General features: G+C 38.6%; 1 protein-coding gene across 3 annotated transcripts in view; it reads left to right on the top strand.

Annotated features, from left to right (window-relative positions):
- Window positions 1-6,032: 6,032 nt before the first annotated feature.
- Window positions 6,033-23,898, top strand: part of KCNJ3 (potassium inwardly rectifying channel subfamily J member 3) — a 151,961-nt gene continuing 134,095 nt past the window's right edge. Inside the window, exons 1-3 of one of the 3 annotated variants that reach the window (XM_059167301.1) lie at window positions 6,033-6,444; window positions 7,553-8,310; window positions 18,521-18,737. In XM_059167301.1, the coding sequence (XP_059023284.1) occupies window positions 7,609-8,310; window positions 18,521-18,737 (919 nt within the window). In that variant the 5' untranslated portion in view covers window positions 6,033-6,444; window positions 7,553-7,608. Of the gene's footprint in view, window positions 6,445-7,118; window positions 8,311-18,520; window positions 18,738-23,898 lie in introns of those variants that run through there. The other 2 variants (XM_059167302.1, XM_059167303.1) reach the window with 2 other exon arrangements.

The raw sequence follows: 23,898 nt of genomic DNA, 5'->3' as shown, positions 1-23,898 counted from the left end.
ATAATATTTTTTCTTTCAGGAGAATTACAGTAGCATTTAGCGTGTTGGCTACTGGTAACATATCTAATTAAATGCCACGACTGAAATGAATTCTGATGTCTGTATTGTCCTTCGTCTATGTTACCTCTCACAATTGGTATGTAGCCTTTCTCAGCCAGAGAGGCAGCCTCGTTATTCATTGGTGTTGTCAAGAAGCATATATATGTATATATGGTCCTATTTTCTAGCAGACTTTAAGCAAAGTCAAATCGACATGGCCATTAGCTATTACCCCTCTAATCGCCCCCCCCACTCCCCACCCAGACTCCTGATTCTACCAGATTCATGTGATTCAGACAAAACTGAAGATTTAGGCATACATCCTTCATCAGTTGGTTGGATTATATTAGCATTTCTGGATATTTGTAACAAAACTTCTGGAAAGACACTGATAGATTCTACATTTCTACTCTGGCAGCCAAGGAGTTGTGCTGCTTGATCTTCCTTCAAGAAGAACTTGCCTTTCTGCTGGAAGAAGTGTGTTTAGCTGAAGGCCTCCAGCTACAGCAACTTTCCAAATCTGATGTAGCATTCTGCAGAAGGCATGTCCTTCTGAGGGTAGTCCCCAGACAATGACAGCTCAGTGGGCCCCTTAGGACAGGCCCATTCCTGCCCCATATGGTACTACTCCAATGGGGGACCTTTGCTCTTGAGCTCCCCATTGGGCTGGCCAAAACTTTATCAAATCTGCACCATAGCTATAGCATCACTCTACTCAATTCTGCCTCCTCTGACCTTTCCTTTCATTGGTGTCCAATCAGCACGATGGTGTATGGGCTCTTTCTGCTACATCCTGTTTTCCTTTTAGCTTTTATGGATGCTGCCCCTAAAAAAAGTTTTGCACACCTAGCTTTGTCTCAGTATCTGCTTCCAAGGTAAACTGTATTGACACAATCTATCAATCTTCTTTAAAACTTTTTATTTTCCAGTCTTGGAAAATAATTCCAATCTTTTCTGTGTACACCAAAACAGAAAATCAGAGTGAAAAAAATCTACTCCACCAACTCCAAAATACTACTGGTTGTATTTTTTTCTCCGAGTATTTTAACCTATGTTTGTAAGGTTCTATAAAATGAGCAAAAATTATTTCTCCTCTTGGAAATCTTGTCATTAAAAATAAATCTGCAGATTTCTAAAATAAAATCATTTAGATTGAAGTAATTTAATGCTCCACAAAATGTAAGTGATGCCAGTTTGTTAGGTTTGGAAAATTCAGAATAGCTAGAGAAGTTTATTTCCTGAAATGAATTGTTTCTCTGAATGTTAACAACAATCCTCTTCAGGTACTTGCCACATTGTATTAACCATTATTCTTGTTGTTAATATTTTGGTTGGCATGACTTTGTCCTAATTTCTGACCTGGTGCTAGGCACATGGTTTGTGTATGTTGAGTATTAAACTAAACAACATTCTTGTACGTATTTTGATATCTGGGACCTCATTGTTTTTCTCAGGGAAGAAAGAGATCCTTAGAAATGGAACTTTGACTGACATGGATAAAGACGCAAATTTATTATTTTTCCTTGATGCTCTGCCTACAAACCCTTGGGGCTGACAAAATAAACATCATCATCATCATCATCATCATCATCATTATTATTATTATTATTTTTAACAGAGGTTGAGTTCTGGAAGGTTCTTTTAAAAGCCCTTATTCTTTCATAAACCAGAGTACTCCCAGGTACAGGGTTGAAGTAAAGAGAGGGTTTAAGTCAGGAAAACCTTGTTAAATAAATGGCTTCCAAGTGACAATGGCGTTTTGCCTTTCTCTGAATCCTCAGGCAGAGGCCAGGGTTTGGAGCCAAGATTAAGGGCTAGATGAGTCATCCACCATGGTATGGCAATGCCTCTCTCTTCCCAAGTCTGTGCAATCAAATCTCCAACTGATTTCTCCTTTTCATTTTTTTCCTCCTCTTTTTGGCAAGAGAGAAAATAACTTCAGTATTCTTTTTTTAGGAGGGTTAAAAAAAAAAAAAGTAACACCATTCTATTGCCAAAAATTGCATATAGAATTTCAAAGGGTGACCTCTTCCCAGATATAGCAGAACTTATGGTGGCAATGGAATGTGTCACCTTTGAAACATAAGCACTTCAGATCCCCAAGCCTGCCCATGTCTTCATTGTACTTTGGAGAATGATAGGATTAGGAGTAAAGGGATATTAAATATAATGCCATTTTCACCTGAGAGTAATTAATGTTTCTGGCAATGCTGACTCTCACATGGTAGGAGTTGCAGTGACAATAAGTGAGTGACGAAAAGAAGGGTCCAGGTGTGTGGAGATGTTCAAAGCCTTGCTTTTTTCACAGTTGGCCGATTAAGCCATTTTTAGAATTTGGACTTTTCAGGGGCAGAGGGTTTTTTCCTTTTACATTAAATATACTCTTCCCTACACTGTTCAGTTACATAATAGGGCGAGTGCCTGTGCAAAGTCATGCCTTTTAGTATTAAGACACAGACTCATATCCTTCATTTTTGAAGTTCTGGTTATTGGTGAAACTACTGATCCTGGATACAGCAAATAAGATATTGCCAGAAGTACTTTCTGGGAAGAATAAGTATGAAGCTTGTTCTTAACTGTTTTTGTTGTTAAATATAGCCTTGATTCCCCTTCTCTGACGACTTGCCCCTCCCCCAAGAACTGTGGCGCAGTCTGTTTATAATCTACTGCCCTATCTTTAAATGTTAGGCTATAAATGCGTGTGTATGCTGTAGTTATATTTTCCAGAATTTTCTGGCCTTGTGGCCTTGGCTGAAATTGTGTGCCTCTCCTTCCTTTGACCCATTGTGTTTACAGTGTTTCTACTTCAGTTCATCAGACAGCACCTGATTAGGTGGCCTTCTGTCATCCATCTATTCCCCACACTTCCTGCCTGGCCTCAGCACAGTGGGGCTGGCTGCCCTCCAGAATGTCATCATGGAAGCAGCTGTCCTAACAGGGGAAGATGAGTTTCGTTCATCTTTAAACATTTCCAAGGAGTTGCACTCAATGTCACAAACAGGTCAAAGGCTCAGCCACATTTAAAGTGGGACATGATTGCATCCCGAAAAATATGTAACTTATCAGGCCATACTGCTCCTCTAAGAGAATAAGGACCTTACAATGGGCAGTCGGGTTTTGAAGTCCCTGCTCTGCCATCTTCCTAGCTAGGTAAATACTAACTATAAAGTTCCAAGCACGTTGCCTGACACATTAAAGTAGGCTAAACATATTGCAGTTCTCTCTAAACTTTTATTAATTATTTGCCACGAGCAAGGAAATGTTGGGGATCCAGAGTATAGGGCAGTAGCAAAATATTAAGAGGTGTGATATAGTCAGGATGCCTACCATTGTATCGGGGAAATATTGGTGAATTTTGATTTCAAATACAGACTGGAGAGTAAAAATAAATAAATAAACACATACATACATACATACATAACACATTGCAAATCTAGGGGAATGAGAATTCACAGAAGAGGTAGATCACTGTTAGGGGCAGAATAAACATGGAGAGGCGGCACTTGAAATAAAAGCTGAAGAAATCCTTCCTGGCTCAGCACACATCATCATCAGTGATGATGATTTGAACTTTGCAGGGACAGAAAAAGGGTATTTATGTGACAAGAAAGAAGGTGAGCGAATGAAGTTAATGTAGAGTATGTTTGGGAAACTGCCAGGAATCAAAGCTGGCTGGAGCAGAACCCACACTAAAGGGAAGGTGGGAGATGATTTTGGAAAGACAGGTAAGGCCAAATTTGGAGGCCCTTAGATCTCAGCCTGCATGAGAAGCATGGCAGAGTTGAAGGAGACCCTGGCTGTTGAGCAGGAATCCTATACTCCTTTCTAGGCACCAGATGGTAGGGATGGTAGAGTACCCACATTCTGGAGATGCATTGCTCTGGGTTCAAATCTCAAGGTCTCCACTTCTCGACTCTGTGACATTGAGCAGCAATTTTATTTTCTCTTTCCAGCTTTGAGTTGCTTCTTTGTGAAGTGAGAGGATTAGACTTGACCATGTCTCTCAACGTAAAAAGTTATTTGTTTTTAAGTTCATTTGTTGGAAAATGGCAAAGGGTTTCATAGAGAAGTATTTTTTGAAAGGTGGGAATGCATAAGATTTTGGAAATGAAATGATCAAGTGAAATAATCAGAGAACTCTTTGGTTTCCATTCTACTGCTAAGTTTATATGGTTCTAAGGAGATAGATTTAGTAATACTGTCTAGGACAGTTTGAAGGAGCAAAAGACTGAGGACAAGAAAATCATTTGACTTGGGGCTTAAAGTCAAATGGGGATTTGAATAAAACATTTTTAAAGAGAGAGGGGGAAATCATGAGAGATATTGTAGCAATACAATACATTTGGTAGGTCATTGAATATCAGTTCCAAAGTTAACAAGCATGGAAAATATTGCTTTTTAAAAAGGAACACATTCTTTTATATTAAATCCTATAATTGATTTAGTGATGACTTTCAATTCTGTATCATTCAGAGAGAGTTTCAGTGCACATGGAGTTCCCAGTGATACAGATTGGTTCATTTGTTATAGATTGGCATATCTGTTATTGATTCAACAAATATAGTGACCCAACTATGTGACCAGTAGTGTCCCAGGATTTAGGGACGTAGCAGTGAACAAGACAGAACAAGAACAAGAACAGACAAAGTTCTTGCCCCTGTAGAGCTTACATGCCAGGACAGTGATGGGGGGTGGGATGGAGGTGGAGGGAATGAACGAATGAAGAAAATGGCAGCTAGGAAAATAAAATGTAGATGAACCGAGCTGTGTGATGGGGGGTACCTGGGAGGCAGCCAAGACCTCGCTGAGGAGAATGCTTTCAGGTTGAGAGCTGAGGACTGGAGGAGCCAGCAACGCAGAACAGCAGGTCAAAAACACTGCAAGAAGAGAGAACAGATAGGCCAAAGACACAAGGATAGGGCTTACACCTCTGTAGGTTTCAGGAATTGAAAGAAGCCAGCCTGGCAAGGGCAGAAGGAGTTACGGGGAGAGTAGTCTGAAATGAGAAGGGAATATATGTGTTAGTAACAACAGGGGGCCAACCCCCAAAACTCATTGCTAATCTCTTGGCCTTGTTGCAACTTTGTAGCCCAGTATAAAATATCCTTCACAGGATATTTAGTTAATAAAACCAACATTGGGAAAATGTTAAAATTCAGTTTTTCTAGAGCAGAAGATTGGGGCCCAAAGATGTTTAGCTATTTGCTCAAGGTCACAGAGTTTGTACATGGCAAGGCCAGGACTCAAATCAGGTCTTATGATTGCAGACCCACAGCAGTTTCCACTTCCCACAGTGTCACTTTCCCTTCTTATGTAACCTTAAAGAATAACAGAGTTACTGACCTCTTATCAGAGAGCCTGCAGGAGAACACTCTGTAACTTGGGATAGATGACAAATGACAGAGAGAGACCAAAGGACAGTGAGAGTTCTGTACTTACGGCCGAAAAGGTGCAAGGCTTACCTGCACTAGGGTTTAGGGCTGGAGAGGTAGAAGAGAGCACCTATTGGCAGAGAACTAGTAGGATGATTAGGTACTAATTTTCATTTGTATGTGAGTCTTAAAGCAAGCCCTTTGCTTTTATAACACCACAATTTGATGATCTTCCAAGAAGAACCATTTCACGTATCTGAACTGAATGGAGCATGCCATAAGGTACAATGGCATTTTAAAGTGAACATGAAATGTGGTAAATAAGCTGGTATTTACACATGGGCGCTATATTAACTATTTCTGCACTTTGCCCTTCCATTAAGTTAACTGTCAGGCTCCGGATCATTAAAGTCCAGTTTTCCTCCCTCCTTTTCAGCCACACATTTACTGTGGACATTCTGAGCATTTCTAATAGAGCCATTTTCAGAAAGAATTGTGAATTTTCTTATTAGTGTCTCCCCTCCCTTCCGTTCCCATCCTAAGGACCCCCCTGCTACTTGCAACTCTGAGTTCTGAACATGCCCATGGTGGAGGCAGTTGGTTTCTCTGTTTATGGTGCATCTCCGGATCCACGCATCGGTTTAGATGAGAGCCCTAGTTAGAGAGACGTATTATTACTTCTTTCAGAGGACAGCATACCCGGCTTGCTGGGGGCTTCTGACCTGAGGCAGGGGGCGAAGAAGAAGAGTTGGCAGGCTTTGGGAAGCGGATGTAGAGTTGTTCCTCATTGGAGGGGCTCGCTTTTTCCTGAGCTGTCAGACACTGCGGGCTCAACTGAGGCGCGGAGGTGCAATTCAGGCTGGTGGAACAGCGGGGGAAGGCAGGGACAGGCGGGGCTAGCGCGGCTCTGCAGCTGATCACACGCACCAGCGCATACACCGCTCTCCCGCCGCCCCTGCTCGCGCCTCGCATCTTACCCGGAGCCACCGAGGCGCGGACAGGGAGTGGGGGACCCAGGAGGGAAGAGGCAAAGGTAGGCACCGTGAAGCAGAAGAAGGGCTGAAGCGGCGCTGGTTTTTAACCTGAAAGTCTGACCGGCAGCTCGAGGCTCGAACCCTTTACGGCAGCACCGCGGTCGCCTAGCTAAGAGAGCACGGCGCCAAGGAACCCTCAAGTCCCGCGTCCAAGTCAGTCCGTGAGGGCGCTCCAGGGTCCTCCTGGTGGGGGCAGCGTGGTGCCCTCAGGGAGGTGCGGAGCTTGGGGGACCTGCGTTGGTGCCCACCGTGGTGCACCAGGAAAAGTGGGGGTGAGGAAAACAGCCTTGAGCGCGGAGTGCGAGGCCAGGCTGCCGCTGCCGCCCGCTGCGCCTCCTCCTGCCCTCTCCGGGTGGGTGAGTGCTCGGGTTTCGCGCACCGCCGCGTCTCCGCTGGGCGCGGGGGCGGCCTGGGGGCCCTTGAGAGTCGGCCGGAGGGCCCTGGGGGCGCCCGCGGAAACTCAGCAGCCCGCCGACGCCAGGCGGGCGCGTCTCTGGAGTCCGGAGCCCGGGACTCTGAGCCCGGAGGGCGTGGGTGGGGGGGTGTTGCACCGGTGCCCGGCAGACATGCCTCTGGGCGGGATTTTGGCCAAAAGATAGGAGGCGGGAGTGCCGGGGGGAGCCGGGAGCGGTTCCGGGGGGCGGGCGATCGGGGAGCGGCGGGGAGGGGGGAGGGTCTGGTCCGAGCAGGTAGCGCAGTTTCGGCAGCCTGGCGAGTTGGCAGGTGGGGTGGGACTCGCCTGTCAACTCATTAATTTTTAAAAAGTCAGTTTGGGAGGGCTGCAGGGTAGTCGGGAGGGCTGTGGCAAGGCGAAAGGTGGCCCGGGATGCCGATGGTGGGGGAAGAAAAGAGAAGCCTCGAAAAGCTTGGAGGCAAAATTGCGCTTGGGTTCCCGGTCCTTGCATCCCTCCTGCCTTGAGTGCGGGAGAACACTTTCTTGTGTTAAGACTCAGCTTGGAGAGAAAGCCTCCGTCCCGGGGGAAGAGAGGAGTCCGCAGGGGGCAAAGAGCGCAGCTACCTGCCGGGTGCGCCCCCCATCCCCGGCGCGCTCGCTTTTGTCCCCCCTCTCTCCCCCGCCCCCACCTCCTTATTGGTGCTGGTTTGCAGCGCTCGGCCCCTGCGCCTCCGCTTCGCGTTTTGAATCTGGCTCGCCCCTCCGTATTATGTCTGCACTCCGAAGGAAATTTGGGGACGATTACCAGGTAGTGACCACCTCGTCCAGCGGCTCGGGCTTGCAGCCCCAGGGGCCGGGCCAGGGCCCGCAGCAGCAGCTTGTGCCCAAGAAGAAGCGGCAGCGGTTCGTGGACAAGAACGGCCGGTGCAATGTGCAGCACGGCAACCTGGGCAGCGAGACGAGCCGCTACCTCTCGGACCTCTTCACCACCCTGGTGGACCTCAAGTGGCGCTGGAACCTCTTCATCTTCATCCTTACCTACACGGTGGCCTGGCTCTTCATGGCGTCCATGTGGTGGGTGATCGCCTACACTCGGGGCGACCTGAACAAAGCCCACGTTGGCAACTATACGCCCTGCGTGGCCAATGTTTATAACTTCCCCTCCGCCTTCCTCTTCTTCATCGAGACCGAGGCTACCATCGGCTATGGCTACCGCTACATTACCGACAAGTGCCCCGAGGGCATCATTCTCTTCCTCTTCCAGTCCATCCTCGGCTCCATCGTGGACGCCTTCCTCATTGGCTGCATGTTCATCAAGATGTCCCAGCCCAAGAAGCGCGCGGAGACCCTGATGTTTAGCGAGCACGCGGTGATCTCCATGAGGGACGGAAAACTCACGCTCATGTTCCGGGTGGGCAACCTGCGCAACAGCCACATGGTCTCCGCGCAGATCCGCTGTAAGCTGCTCAAAGTAAGTGTTACCTGCCCCTTCCCCACCTGGCTGCCGCCAACCCTCCACGGCAGAAAATAGCTCATCTGAGAACTCTCCCCGGGCTCTTAGTCTGACCTGTCTCGCAGGTAAACCTCCTTGAGGACGCGGGGGGTGGAGTGGAGCTGGGTGGCGTGGAGGACTGGGCGATGAGAGTACAGCTGCCAGTTCTGTTCCTTTTCCACTCACTCTCGTGCTCTTATTTATATTAATAATTGGAATGTGCTTGTATCACTTTCTGACTAGTCACACTTACCGAGTGGTGTTGGCTCCTGGAGCCTTGAGGTAGAGGGCCTTGTTCTCCCTACCGGTGCTGCTTGGCTCTTTAAAGAGTTTCTGACTTGTTGTCAATACACTATTCCACTAATCTTGAGGTACTAAAACTGAGCAGCTGTTATTTTGAAGAAATAGGTCCTGAACTTGCCTGAACTTTCACTTAGGGCTTTTCTTTACTTTTTCTTTATCTCTTTTTTTCCTCCTAACAGTATTAGCAGGCGGATTAGTTTTTAGACTCAGTAACATGAACTGTATATGCTCATCTTTTTTTAACAAGCACAGTGACCAGAAAAGTAGTTAATAATGTGGAAGAAACAACACCTGGCTCTTTCAGATTTTTATTTTTATTAAGTATTTTCCTAAAGAAGAATTCTGTGAAAGCTTGAGTGCTTTTTCTGTGGAGCCTTTTGTTAATTTTGTTCTTAATTGCCAGTTTCTATGAAGCCTTTGTCAATTACAGATTTCACTTGAAGCTTTTCAGCATCCATTAAAGAAGATTGCTTTTTACCATCAGCAGTGTAAATGCCAAGACAGATTGCTCATGTAGTGGTTATTAAAATAAGGTCCATCTAGTCCTTAAAGGGCACCACTACAAACAAGAAAAGCCTACCCTTATCATTCATCCAATTAGAGCCTGGGAATAAGAAATAAAAAGCTCACTTCTCTCTCTGTGCGTCATTTACAATTCAACTTTTTTATAAAAAAAATTTTTTTTAACTTTCCTAGGCATTTGCCTTAGGTAGTTTTCAACTCTTCATAAATTGAAAAGGAGGACCTCAAATAAAATCTTAAAAATTATTTGAGGTTGCATAGGGAACCATAGCCAGATTCAGAATTTAGCATTAATAAAATGAAAATCTGATGAAAATTTGAGATTTTGCCTTTGAAATTTCAATGTCACCCTGCAAGTATGTTGTCTTACACAGCTTAAACTGATGTTGTAGTTAAAAGTGCTCTAAAAAAGTTTGGCTCGCCTGTCATTTTGTTATTTATTTATAAAATCTTACCCAAATTCCTCTTCATCATGTTGCTCAGTAAAGTGTTAGCCTTAACTCAGCTGCCCTGTCACTTCCCATCATACACTATAAACAGGAAAACACACTAACTTCTGCAGAGCTTAGTGGCAAATTTTCAACTTAGTTTTGACGTGCATGTTCATTTAGGTAACTAAATAAACGATGTGAGGCCATGCTCCTCATAATTAATTTTACTGAGCTGCATACAGGTTTTTATGTAACTTAGAACATTTGTTATTGACCACTATTTGAACTAAGTGAGTTTTTTTGGACTAGGCTAAGCAGTTGTCTCTAGACATGTTTATTGCATTGGTGTTAGTTTTATGTGCCTCTTTCAATGAATAGATCAAGATATGTAATCTCTCTCTTTAGTTCAGGCCTACATGGAGGATAGGAACACATTATTACAGCGTAAATATCTATGTCAAGGAACTCCTGTTTATGTGTCACTGTGAGATTCTTACTGAAAAATAGTTTACCATATTGATTGGATATTGGACATTTAAAATTAGGCTTTAGAGATCATTCACTGCTGTTCTCTAGTTTTTCAAATATATAGTCATTTATGAAAATAAGTATCTTTTGAGGCAATTTTAGATGTTTCTAGACTTTATTAAATTGTGTTTTAACAAAGCCAGAATAATTAGAATTAATCTACATATCAGTTTTTTGTTTGTTTTGTGTGTGTATGTGTGTGTGAGAGTTTTGTTGTTCTGTTTTGTTTTGTTCTTTACAAAGGTACAATGAATTTGAAGTATTCAGTCTAACAGTGGTTCAGGACACTGAAAATGGTTCTTATGTAAAGGCAATGTACCACATATACCATAAGGAGTGTCCTGATTAAAAACAATAAAAGATTTGTGGTGTTGACAAATTTGGAGCAGGGTGCTATATTAACACAAGGTGATAAAATAACATCTAATTAAAATGATATATATAGTATTCTTACAAAATTCTTTACTTTTGATTTGTTAGAAGGTGTCAGTGCTAGGAGTAAAACTATTCGAAACGTAGTGTCAATTTATATCTACACAAAATTGTGGTGAAATGATGTCCTGCTGTCTATTGAATGCGAGGGCTAGTCAGTTCTTCAGCCTGCCAGTTTAGTGTTGTTTGTTTGAGTTGATTTTTCTTGTAGCCATAGTAATTACAATGAATTCTCATAGTTCTTGTCATTTCCTTAGACTTCATTAAAAAGGAGTCCTGTTTTATTACAGAGCTCATAACATTCAGCAAAATTAGAAGGGAGATTTGTCTTTAATAAGTTAACTCTCATGTTCTCTTAGGGACTGAGATTGAAATGACCTAAAACAACCAACTATATTTTGAAAGAGAGGCTGTACCCTAATCTTATAGTAATAAGTGGAATGTTTTGATATCAGTCTTATGCAGTTTTCTTGTTAAATATTATTACACATATTTAGCTTCCCCTTTTAACTCCTGTTCGACATTTAAAATATAGGATTGATATATTTTTAATAGAAATATTTGGAATTTTATGGCATTAAAAACATATTATTCAATGATAATAATTATAGTCTATGTTCTTCCTATTATCTAATTTAATTTCATTTATATTTTTCTATTATTATTTTCTTATTTTTTGAACAAATGTTTATTTATCTGTATTAATATAAGAGTTCTCTTAATGATTATAAAGTACTTTCTATTCTTGGAAGATAGAACATGAATATGGCTTTCTTGTACTTGCTACTATGAATTTTCATACTTATATCTTTTGAATTATCTAAGTTTTCATAACAGTTTTTTAAAAATAATTTCTCTGCCTTATTTTAAACTATGTTATTAACTTAAATGAAAGCAAATTTTTTTTTTAAAGGAATCTGTAGAACCAGCATGGGAGCTTGAACTCAGGACCTTGAGATCAAGAGTAACATGCTCTACGTCCTGAGCCAACCACATACTCCTATGTGAAGGCAAATTTTATTTCAACTCTATTCCTGTCTTTCAAGCTTGCAAATACTGAAATTAATTTTGATATTCAAATATAGATCTTCCAACTTTTTGCATGGATTGGTCAGTCTTTTTTTTTTTTTTTCTTTTGCTCAGAAATTAAAAAAAAAACAGATTCAATAAAAATTAAAGAATATAATTGGAAGTTATTCTTTGAAATTTGTAATTTGATCATAAATACAGCTTCAGAAAACTCTTTTAAAATGAATATTCTTTCTCTTTTCCTCTTCACATCCTCGTATTGATGTTTTATTTGGATTTTAAGTTTATTTTAGTTACCTTCTTGTTTAAAATTCTAAATTATAGGAACTAATGAATAGCATGGTCATGTTAAGTTAATGTATCATCTAGTAGAAAGTTTTAATAAAAATGCCTAAGACTTTAGGCTAATGGCTCAAACTCTGGACCTTGTCATTTCGTAGTAAGTTTAAAGGATTTGGAAATCTGACCACTCCTTTCTATAAATCTAACACGAATGGTTGACTGCCCTAGATATACATCTTGTAAGGGAAGATTTAAATGATCTTTGTTGATACATTGTTCAAGAATTTAGAAGCTTATTATCCAGAAGCCATCATGTATTTATACATATTTATATAGGCACCCAAACAAACTATATTCACTTGCATAAAGTAAATTTTAAAGTCAATTATTGTTGGATCCATATTTTAAAAGATAAAAATAAGGATAAATTTTTCTCATGGAAGTATAATTTACTTCTTCATGTTGTTAATCATTGCAAATAGTTATCTTTCTTTCCTAAGAGTGCAGCTTTGCAACCCTTAACTTTCACTTATTGAAAGGTAATGGTGCACAGTCACCTTTTGATATATCATATATATTCTTTTCATATTCACGTCTTTTATTTTATATTTATATGAATACTCATTTTGACAGCTATCTGGTTTCCCCATATGAATGTGAGCAAGTGCAGATGTAATAAAAAACAAAATTATTGTTTTTGAAACCAATAAGCTCTTCATCCTCTTCGTATGTCTTAACCTTTGTTAATTTTTGAACCATGGTGATTTCTGGACCACATGGTTCCACATGATTTTTTCATATTTTTATTTCTTTGCCTTCATTTCATACTATGCACCGAAATGTAGTTAGGTGTTTGATTCTATGTGACTTTATTTTGTATGACTGACTCTTTCTCACCAATTGGTCTTGGCCAATTTAATTTTGGTCTTGAAATAATTTGTTACCTCCTTTAGAAAAATTAAATCCACAAATGGATGCCTAATAAACACCTGTTCTCAGTATCATACAAGCTGTCAGTAAAAATATTCAAGGAGCCTAAGACCAAGTTTCCCAGAACTCTTTCCCAGAATATAGATCCTATATTGTTTGGTGATTTTTTTTCCAGGTGGATTCATTATGTCTTTAAAGAAAGCACAGTTCCTAGTCTAGCTTTTCTTTTTGTGAGATGAGTACAGTTCTCCAATAGGATAAGAAGTTTTTTTAAAAGTAGAATTCTTATTCTTTCAAAAAATACTAGTAATATATATTTTTTAATATGTTTCCTGAAAAATACAGGGTAGCTTGTGTTCAGGGTAATACAGTGTGAACAGAAATAAGGGACAAAAAGACCCACAAATTAACAGCAGTAGGTGAGAACAAATGATAAAGAGAAGTAGGAAAAAAGCATTTGATGGATTTGAGGGAGTTTGGTGAGTAGGAGGAAAATGTGCATGCAGGGTTACAAATCCTGTCCACAGTTATTATAAATTCCATAAAAGGCCCTCAAGGAATTATAAAGCTGTTCTTTCATTTGAATAGTATAAAAGCCTCACATAATTTATTATAAGATAAATTACATTCTGTTCTATAAGGTACTTTCTTTTCATGAAAATAAACATTGTTATGGGATGATTATCTTAGCATTACTTTTTCTTTAAATTTTAGACTTGATGTTGGTCATATTTTTTCTACATGAGTATTGATGAAATTTCAAACTTACGGAGTCGAAGGAAATGTACAATTTAATTACAGGTAGCCTAGATAAAAATCTAGGTCCATACTCTCTTCTACCTGAATTGAAATTTGGTCTGAGTCCCAAAATCCATTGCCAGAACTGCTTCAAGTCACAGGGTACTTTTGTTTCTTTTTCTAGTACCTGCTTTTAGCTTATTTCCTAATTTTAGCTTGCAGATAGCACTGCAACTTTATTTCATTTGTGATTTTCTTTGTGACTTCAGTATATATTCAACACACACACACACACACACACACACACACTGCACATTTAAAGAGGAGAAATGAAATTACAGATACATGTAAGATGATGGGAGATGGGAGGCAAAGACGGCTTGCCCTCTCCATCTGGGTTTCCTTTCTTGTCTTTTTCTTTCCTGATCAGTGGCCCTCAGCATCCTTTTCCAGGAGACACTAGTGGGAGGTAGTAGGACACAGGACAAGCCTTAGAGTATGATAGAAGAACATCTCATGAATCAGATGGTAGTGATTAAATGTTCTTTTCAGCATTCCCCTAGCCTCCCTCCAAGCTAGGAAAGAGAACAATGGTTATAATTAGAACAGTGTTTTGGGTTAGAGAGATGGGAGAGAGGCTGCAAAGAGATTGATTATATTGGTGGAGTGTTCCTGTTTGAATGAATGTGGGTAAATGGTCACAAATCTCACAGAGGGAAGATATGCCAGGGCAGTTCTAAATGTGTGTGTGTGTGTGTGTGTGTGTGTGTGTGTGCGCGTGCACGCACGTATTTGGACATGTACTCAATAGTCTTTCATCTGTAATATGAAAGCTATTTGTCTATAGAATTCATGACATTGATAATCCCTTCCAGGCATCTGTGACTTTTGAATCATTTTTCATCTTTAGTCAGAATTTGTCATTGATTATACAGTAGGCCTCTTTTAGACTTTAAGGGAGTTCAAAGTCATTTGATATTAGCCGCTTCTTTGAAATCAGTACATGTGACTATAAGATGAGACATAAGCTTTTACACATATCCACATTTCCATATAATTAAAATGTATATAATCGAAATACTTTTACATAGCTATTTTTTATAATGAAGAATAACTTAGAAATTATTGCCACATTCTTAGTAGTACAAAACCATTTCAAAAATCCATGTTCTACTTATAATTTTTTATACAGTAAATTTAAATAAACTTTAAGCCTCAGATTTTTAAAATTGTTTTCTTATCTCCCAGAAATTGCTATAATACTATCAACCAGAAAGGTTCTCCTTATTTCCTTCCCACATTCCATACAATTGAAAATAAAAAAGTCATCTGGAAGTCATTCTTCAGTCCTTGTGTTTTTAAATTATGTGCTAAATTTTTAAGAATTACCAGTTTTCCATGAACTCTTTTGTTTTTGTGCTTCTTTCTCACTTTCTTATTCAGTCATTTTATGATTCTAAATGATTATTTCATCAAAGTCAACCTTAGTTATCAGATTTTTAGGAATTTTGGTAATTTACTAGCATTAATCTTAATCTATAACAATTATTTGGAATTATATTGATATTGACCATATCTGTTTAAACATTTTTACCTTGGAAATGATCATGATTCTGCATTCCTATAGGATTCCTATAGGATTCTGAATTCCTATAGAGCTAAAGGAGATCAGGTAGACCATCAGCAAACTGCTCTGTTAATGAAAGATCTCTTCTTATATCATAATTTTTAAGGAGACATAATAAAGAAAGGTTAGCTTGATTTTTCCTGTAGTTTTTCTGCTTGTTGTCAAAATTCCTGGATGAAATGTGGTAATTGATAGCTAAATAGGAAAACTAGAAACTAATGAAATATTAGTGACATTGATTTATCACATACTCAAGGTACAGATCACACTTTAATTATATGAAGGTACATATATAACTCCTTTCTTTCTGCTTTCCTTTTCATTTACGTGTATAGATCAGAGTTCTTGAACAGTTCTCTTACTTACCCAAGTTGAGAGAATTAAAACTAACATGCTTCTGAAAGTGTATCTGGTAAGCATATGCAGGTTTTTGGAACATTGTATTTGGCTGAGCACTGATAAGCTAACTTTGCTCTAACCAGGAGCTCAGACTTCAGACAATTCTAGTACTCCAAGCACCTGCCACATTCAAACCACACCATTCACTCCTCTAAAAGAAGAGCTTCCTGTTTACTTGACAGTAATGACTAGGCTTCCCAGTCTATTACAGGGTCAGCTTTTACACATATCCACATTTCCATATAATTCCATATAAAAATCAGGGAGGTAAGCATTTTGATAGCTGAAATGTTTGTTGGCCTAACACAAAGGAGGACGACTCAAAAGACAAAATTGTGGATATCTGCGGTGTCTCAGAATCATTTAAAGAAAGGATAAATTATATGGCACCCACTAGAAAATAATTTTCAATGAATATGCAGGGAATTTTACTCATCTGAAAAGTACGTAAGCATGGAAAATATCTTTCAAAGTAACGAAAGTGTTACTTTCCGCATAGCGTCACATAATAGATACAGTTGTCAACTTTGTTTCTGCTAAGACTTGGATGGAATATAAAGCATTTTGGGAAGGAGGAATATAGGTATAATTTTGTATATATATAAAAGATTTTAAAACCAGAAGATATATGGAGTCTGAATGGAATAGATTTTTATATATTTGAGTCTTAATTACCTATATATGAGTTAACTGCTAGCTAAAAATGAAACGTTTCTTATTCTAGGTTGGCTTTCTGCTGATAGCTTGTTTCTAGGCCACTTCTCTTCATGGTTTGTTGAATGATCAGAAAATATGAAAGTTAATAGATTACAGCCATTTAGAATGAGGCACAGGTATAAATACACACAAGAAAAGGAAGATTAATTTTAGTTTTGATGTGAATATATGTACATATATATAAATAAGAAAAAATACATCTTTGGGGGGAGAATTACTTTAAAATAAATGGGAAACTGAGTTTTTAAGGAATTATTTTTATGAACATTTTCATTTAGTACAAAAAAAGCAGACCGTAGAATAGCTAGTGAAACAGCCCAAATTCTGTTCATTAATTATAAACATCAGAGTACCACCTTGTGTTTATATAGCACCTGTTTCTTACTAGGTGAGGGAAAAATGACACAGGGTTTTGTTTTTATTTGTTTTTGTTTTGTTTTGGCTTTTATTTTGTAGTATTAATCAATATTTGTTATACCGTTTTCTAGTTGGAAGGATGCTGGTCTCATTCATATTTTACCAATTTGGGAATAAGTTAGAAATACAGTTAACTGCTCCTGGCTTCAAAATGTCTAGTTTTCTCCAACATTGGTTGTTAGAGCTACTGTTTTTATTTTTGGACTACTAGGTTTTCCCATGGGTTTTTTCTTTTTTTTTTCTTGTCACTAATCATTGTGTTTCTTCCTCTTCCTCTTCTCTTCCTTCTCCTTCTTCTCTTTTTTCTTCTTCTCCTTCTCCTCCTTCTCCTTCCTCTACTTCCTCTTCCTACCCCGCCCCTTTTCTCTTACTCTTCTTTAGTCAACTACTCAAAAGGCATAGAAGAAAAATATTCTCACCATTTTCACTGGATTTTTTTTCTACGCAAATAAAATTCCCGAGTATCACTAATTACAAAATAGCCTGCCTAATTGATTCTGCTGTTGGGAGTCTAAAATTGCTGCAGTAACTGTCTACCACTACCTTGGTTTAGTTTTGCCACAGAGGACAGCTCACTAAACCATATTTCTCAGTGTTTTCAGACTCATTGATTCCGCTTAAAAAGCCAAGGTATTTCTTGAAACACTGACCTTACCAAAAGTAAGGATTTTGTCTTTGCACTACCACTTCATTGCACAGACTAGTGTTATAGATTCCGTTTTGTGCAGTAAATGAGCTTTGCAGATTCTGTTAAATATATTGGATCCTTCCAAGCCCCATTTGACCATCAGCTAGCTCCCACCCCGCTGCAGGTTTTTCTGTATGCAACTATTTAACCCTTATCTTACCAGCATCATCATTTAAATCAAACAAATATGTGCTTTTATATGATCCTTATAAGGAACAGATACGGAAAATAAAATAAGAACGAATAGAAAGGAAAGACGTTAACTTTCATGGTTTGCTAATTGTTCATCGTCATTTTTAGGTAATCGTTCAGAGTTTTGCATGTAAGCGATTTAAGTGTTTTATAATGATGTATACCGATACCGAACGCCACTACCTTATGAAAGTTTTAGGAAACTGAAAGTTTACCTAATACAGATTTTTAATTGCATTTTGTTTAAAAAATTTCAATGTAGCACAGCTTTTACACTATGTTTTAAAATTCACGAAATAAATAGAGAGCTAAACAACTTTAATGCAGTTTGGTATTGGGAGTTCGAGCGCTATCATCTAACAACATATGCCTTTTCTTTGTATTATGTGACTTATTGTGTGCATAACATAATAGGATATCATCTTCACTTTCATATCAAGGTTTATATCTATCTGTTACTTTTCAAAAGTCCTAGAAAAATTATTGGATTGCTTTGTAACGGTGCAGTAAATCTTTTCTGAGATTACGATCAACCTTTTTCAGCTTTAACAAACTCCCTTAAGAAGTGCCTATTTATTTGCTTTGTGAGGGAAACAAAGCTGGCATGCAATGAGTTACCCTGAAGTGATTTATGTCAAGCAGTAGCACATGGACACTCGGTTCCACAGTTTGTGCTAACAGCCATTGTTGGACCAGGCATTTCTCCAAAGCTCATGAGTTAGGGAATGATAATTATAGTAAGTCGTATATTATAAATAATGCATGTATGTTCCCCATGAGCTATGTGGGATTTCAGCCCGTTTGCTAGAGCATAGCTGCATAATGATTTGTTTGGATTTTGTTGCAGATGATTGATAGTGCTGAATGTTGGCAATGATGTAAATTACTGTTGGGCTGCCTTGAAAATTTCAGTACAAGTGGTGATTTCTTCTCTTTTTCTGTGTGCTTGTCTAGTCTCGGCAGACACCTGAGGGTGAGTTCCTTCCCCTTGACCAACTTGAACTGGATGTAGGTTTTAGTACAGGGGCAGATCAACTTTTTCTTGTTTCCCCCCTCACAATTTGCCACGTGATCGATGCCAAAAGCCCCTTTTATGACCTATCGCAGCGAAGCATGCAAACTGAACAGTTCGAGATTGTCGTCATCCTAGAAGGCATTGTGGAAACCACTGGTGAGTAAAACACAGATCTGTCATCACATTTCTTTGTTCTATAATAACATTATATTATAGCACAGTATCTATCATGAATTGGTGGAAATATCTCAGCTCACAATATTGAAAATATTGACTTATTTCTTTGTGACATTAAGTTGATAACACTTTGAAAATGAAGATTACTGTTGTGATCATTGCATGTGTAATGTTAACTCAAGAATACAGAAAAAAAAAGGAAACAGATGACTCCTAGAAATGATTATGATATTCTAGTCTAATTGCAAAGTTGGATTTCCTATAATCATAATTTTTAAAAAAGATGTAAGGTTAAAATAAATTCAGGGTAATTAGTGAGCTGCCTAAACTCAGCATGCATATTCTTGCCTTGGGGATGGTGATTCGGGGTGTCATTGGTAAAGCTTTGATATGCTACTATGTGCAACCTCAGTGGAAAATTCCCTGTGTGTGTCTGTGCTAAAGCCGCATTTTAATTTCAAAGTGGGTCAGTAGATTTCCTCAGCTGAACCTTGACCAAAAATATTTTTAAAGATATTTTTCTTCTCCTGCTTCGGTATAGTTATGTGCTATATGTTATTCCTTAAGATGGACTATAAACTTTGGTATGTCCCAAATATTTACAATTTGCTGCACTGTGGGGGAGAGCCAGGAACAAAGGAAAGAAACAATAAATCAGAGTATATTACTTGGCGTCTGAGTATTGCCCAGTTGGTTTGGAACTTGCTACATACTCGAGACCAATATCTGTACATCTTTACTCATGTGTGCGTGCACACGTACACACACACACACACACACACACACACACACACAAAGTGCGTGTATACATGCATGTATGTGTATCTTCAATTTTGCCCTTTCTACAAGTAATGAAAAAGCAAGAAATATTTTAGCTTTCATTTTTTCTACCAATGTCACTTCAATATTAAAATGCTAATTGTTATGTAAAACTATAGCAATTTTGAAAGTAACATTGGCAGTAACATGGACATGTTCAAGCTTTATACTAAGGTGGGAGATGTTATGTAATGAAAAAATCTCCCACCATGGTATAAAGTATTGTTCAAGGAGCAGGAGAAAGCAAGCCTTTTATTCTTTGTACAGCTATCACTTAACAAACACTGTTTCAATTTTGAGGAAGATAGTTAATCTGTATAAGCTTCTTTTCCTTCTCTGTAAAGTAAGAATGGTATAATAACCACCTCAAAGCTGCTTGCTGTATTACTATTATTTTTATTATTATTAGTGCTTTAGTTTAAAAATTAAGATTTTTAAGAACAATGAGTAAAGATTTAAATCAGCAATGTATATCTGCAATTTGATTTCTGTGGACTATTTTATACTTTAAATCCTCCAGTTATTGTTGTAACTCAAAACTGAAATGAGGTCGTAGTATATTTCTAATATACCATCTATTGATAAATAAGGAAAACAGTTGCAAAAGGTTCTAGTTCAATGAATCTTTACATTTCATCTTTAATTTTTATTCATCTCACTTAATGAAGTAATGATATATTGTTAGGGCTTAAACCGCAGATACTGCAATTTTTATTGATTTATTTATTATAGCATATGGCTCTATCTTTGATATACCTGTTTACTAATTACATATTGTTATTCTGATCACTGACATGAGTGAGATTTTTGTTTCACTTGACAATCTTAGAAATTTTTCATTAGGCCAGTCCATAGATTGATTGATCGATCTATCATCCATCCATCCATAGATTGATTGATCGATCTATCATCCATCCATCCATCCATCAATTAATTTTCCCTATTTATCCCTAGTTTGTGTTTCTAAAGAATGAGAAAGTTTTCCTGCAAAATCACAGTGAAATTCAGAAAAAAATTCAGAAATTTAACTAGGATAGAATACTACCATTTAGCTCACAGTCCATGTTCAGATTTCATCTGGAAATAGTAATTGCCATTGTAGCTACCCTCTACCATCCCAACAGCCCCGTTCAACATCAGATTAAGGATTATGCTCTTTGCTAGTTTACTTGTCTCCTCAGGTTTAAGATGGAATAGTTCTTCAATCTTGCTTTGTGTTGTTGACCTTGATGTACTTGAATAGCGTAGGCCAGGTATTTTGTAGAACATGTCTCAATTTGGATTCGTCTAAGGTTTCTTTATTCATTAACCTTTTGATTTTTGGCTGCTACATGGACATCTTATGAGATTTTGAAAATATACCTGCGTATGGACTTAACTGATACATCTTCATCAGATTTCGGAGGATTTTAGTTAATAAATAATGTCCTATATAAGGTAATTAGTAGTTTTGTACGTAAAATTATTCATTAAGACTGCAGATTTTAACATTTCCTACCTCCTCTTTTTTTCCTTTATTTTCTTTTCACTTTATTTTGTTTTGTTTTGGTAACGATGAACCGGCAGAGAATACTTTCCACAGAAAGTGTGAAAACTTGACTGGAGCCTCAATTTCTTATTTTGAGATTGCCTTTTATGGAGAAAAGATTAAAATCTGCTTTTCCTGACCTCATAATTGAGCCTGTTTCTACATAAAATATAGCAAGACGAACCGCAAAAACATTACTCATAATTTATAAGATTATTTTGTGGAAAATTTATCTGACATTTTGTTTGTGTATGTGCCCTAACTAATTAAATCCCACACTGTTCAAATTCTGTAAAATCTGTCTATATTTCCAGACCTCTCTGATCCTGGCAAAAATAATAGAAATATTTTTATGTCCATCTGATCATTTATATCTTTACTGAGATATATTTGGATTCATCTTCAGGGAGGTTTCCTCCTTTATCTTTCTGTTTACAATCAAGTTTTCTTTCTCATAATATGTATTGCTTATAATAAGACAGATACGGTATTTTAGAATGTTCTGAGATAGTAATAATACCATTTTTATCTCACATAAACACAGTTTTCTGGAACACAGTTTTAGGAACAAACATATACACAGTGTAAAGTCCCATCATGTTTAACATTAAAATACTAAGTTTTATCATTCATTCATTCATTCATTCATTCATTCAATAATTAATTGAATGCACACTGTGTGCTTGGTAGTCTTTGAAATGCTGGCAATGTGGTGGTGACCAAGACAACCAGAATCCCTTTCCTCATGGAGGTCTTATTCTAAGTGGAGGAGGCAGATGGCCAAAGAAAAAAAATAAGCAAGCTTTTATCAGGTAAAATGTGTCAGGAATAAAAAGCACTACAAAACCAGGTGATGGAAGAGAGTGCCTTTCACGGCACTTTGGGTTGACAGAAGAGTTCTCTCTGAGGTGACACCTAAGCAGAGACCTGACTGTCAAGAAGGCCTTCTTGGTCCTGTCTGGGAGAACAGTATGATTGGCAAGGGTCCTTCATTGGGAATCAGTTAGATTTTTCCAGAAACTAAAAATAGGCAGAAGTGGTTGGAGCCGAGTGAATGATGTGGAGAGTGGAGTGAGAAGTCAGAGAGGTGGAGAGGCCATCTCTGCACTACAGATGACTGTGTTGAGCCAATGGGAAGCACTTGGGATTTGACTAAAAAGCATTGGGATTGTATTTATATGGTAAAAATCTCAAATTGTGTATGATAAACAAAATACACTTTTTTTTTTTTTTCATTCTAGCAGGTTGCCTTGTAGTTTAAAAATGAGTAACCCTAATGCCTTAGAAATGCATACAACTTTAGGTAGTTATGACTTTTTTGTGTTAGTGGTAATACCCATCCTCCCCTTCCTCAACACCCCCCTACACACACACGCACACACGCACACACAGGAGCACGAGTTGCTCATTTCACTTCACATCAGTCCTTTGGTAAGAATCTTCTGGTTTTTTTTTTTTTTTTTTTTTTTTAGATTTGCTTCTTCCCTATTCCTCTAGTCTCAGCAGGAGTGGTGGTAGTGGTGGTGGGAATGAGAAGCTTCCTAATTTCCTTGAAAGTTTTAGCTTTCAGCTCAGAACTCACAATAATTACTTTCCCTGCTTCCTTGGAAATACTCCTCAATGATTAGACTCTGGCATTGGTGCCTTCCTTGTTTCAAGTGATTTTGGATTTTCACTCCCAACCAGGAGCACAAGCTTCACCTCTTCATGAATAACCTTTGCTTCTTTATTGGCCCAGCAAATTCCTAAACCTTTGTTGCCTCTAACTCTGGCTCCCTGGGTTTCTTTTCTCAGGAGAGAGAGCACTGCTAGAGGCAAACAGCATTGCAGATTTGGCTCATTAGAACTGGATGCTTTCAAACTTCAATCTGCTCTCTGCTGCTATTTGGCAGTCTTTTTAATTGTCTTTTCTGCACTCCCAGGCTCTCTCCCTGTGGGAGCTATTTTAGACCTTTTCTCTCTTTCCATGCCCCCAGTCCCAGCTGTCCTATCCTTTCCTTGGCATATCATCGCCACCTATTCTATCAAAAAGAATGTGACACTTCAGTTTTTATACATTTTTTAACTCTCCTTATCCTTTTCTCATAATTATCTTCTCTTTCCCTTTCCGAGTGTCTGTGTGGAAAAGTGTCCTTATTCTCCAAAACCATCTCCTTTATAGCGAGTTCTGTTCCCCACCACTCATGGCTCAAGCTCCTATACCTAACATACGTGCTACCTACAATCCTGTTGACTGTATTTGTTCTCAGACATTTTGAGCTCTTTGGAAAAATACAAAACCCATTATTTGTGTTTTTATTCTCAAGGTTCTTCCCCGGATTCAGAGACATCCCATTCTCCCTCTCTTTGTCGTTTTACTTCTTCTAATTTATGTTTTCCAGTTGTTCCTAGATTCCTGCACCACCGCCGCCTCCTCTTTCCTGTAAATGTAAATCTCTGCTGTTGCCTTCTTTCTTTTCACATCTACATCCTCTCCTCTCCCTCCACTTTTTTTAAAAATGTATTCACAGAATACAAGTCCACCGTTCCTTTTATCTTCAGCTATGAAATCTCTCACCAGTTATGGTCTTGTAGTTATTGTTAACTTCCAGGCCACTTTCCTTACTTGGATGTCACTGTTTTAATTCAGAGTCAGCTTGTCCGAATACCAAATCATCATATTCCAGGCAGATTATCTCCTCATTTTGGAAAGTTTGTCCCCGTTAGTGTTTGTAGTTTTATCTCAGACTCCCCACCTCCTTCCCTCTTTAGATCCAATTGTTCATTCCACAAATTCCTATTGAATAACTGTTG

Source organism: Mustela lutreola, chromosome 3 (assembly GCF_030435805.1).
Source record: "Mustela lutreola isolate mMusLut2 chromosome 3, mMusLut2.pri, whole genome shotgun sequence".
Classification (NCBI taxonomy): Eukaryota; Metazoa; Chordata; class Mammalia; order Carnivora; family Mustelidae; genus Mustela; species Mustela lutreola.
This window is presented reverse-complemented; position numbering and strand designations above follow the sequence as displayed.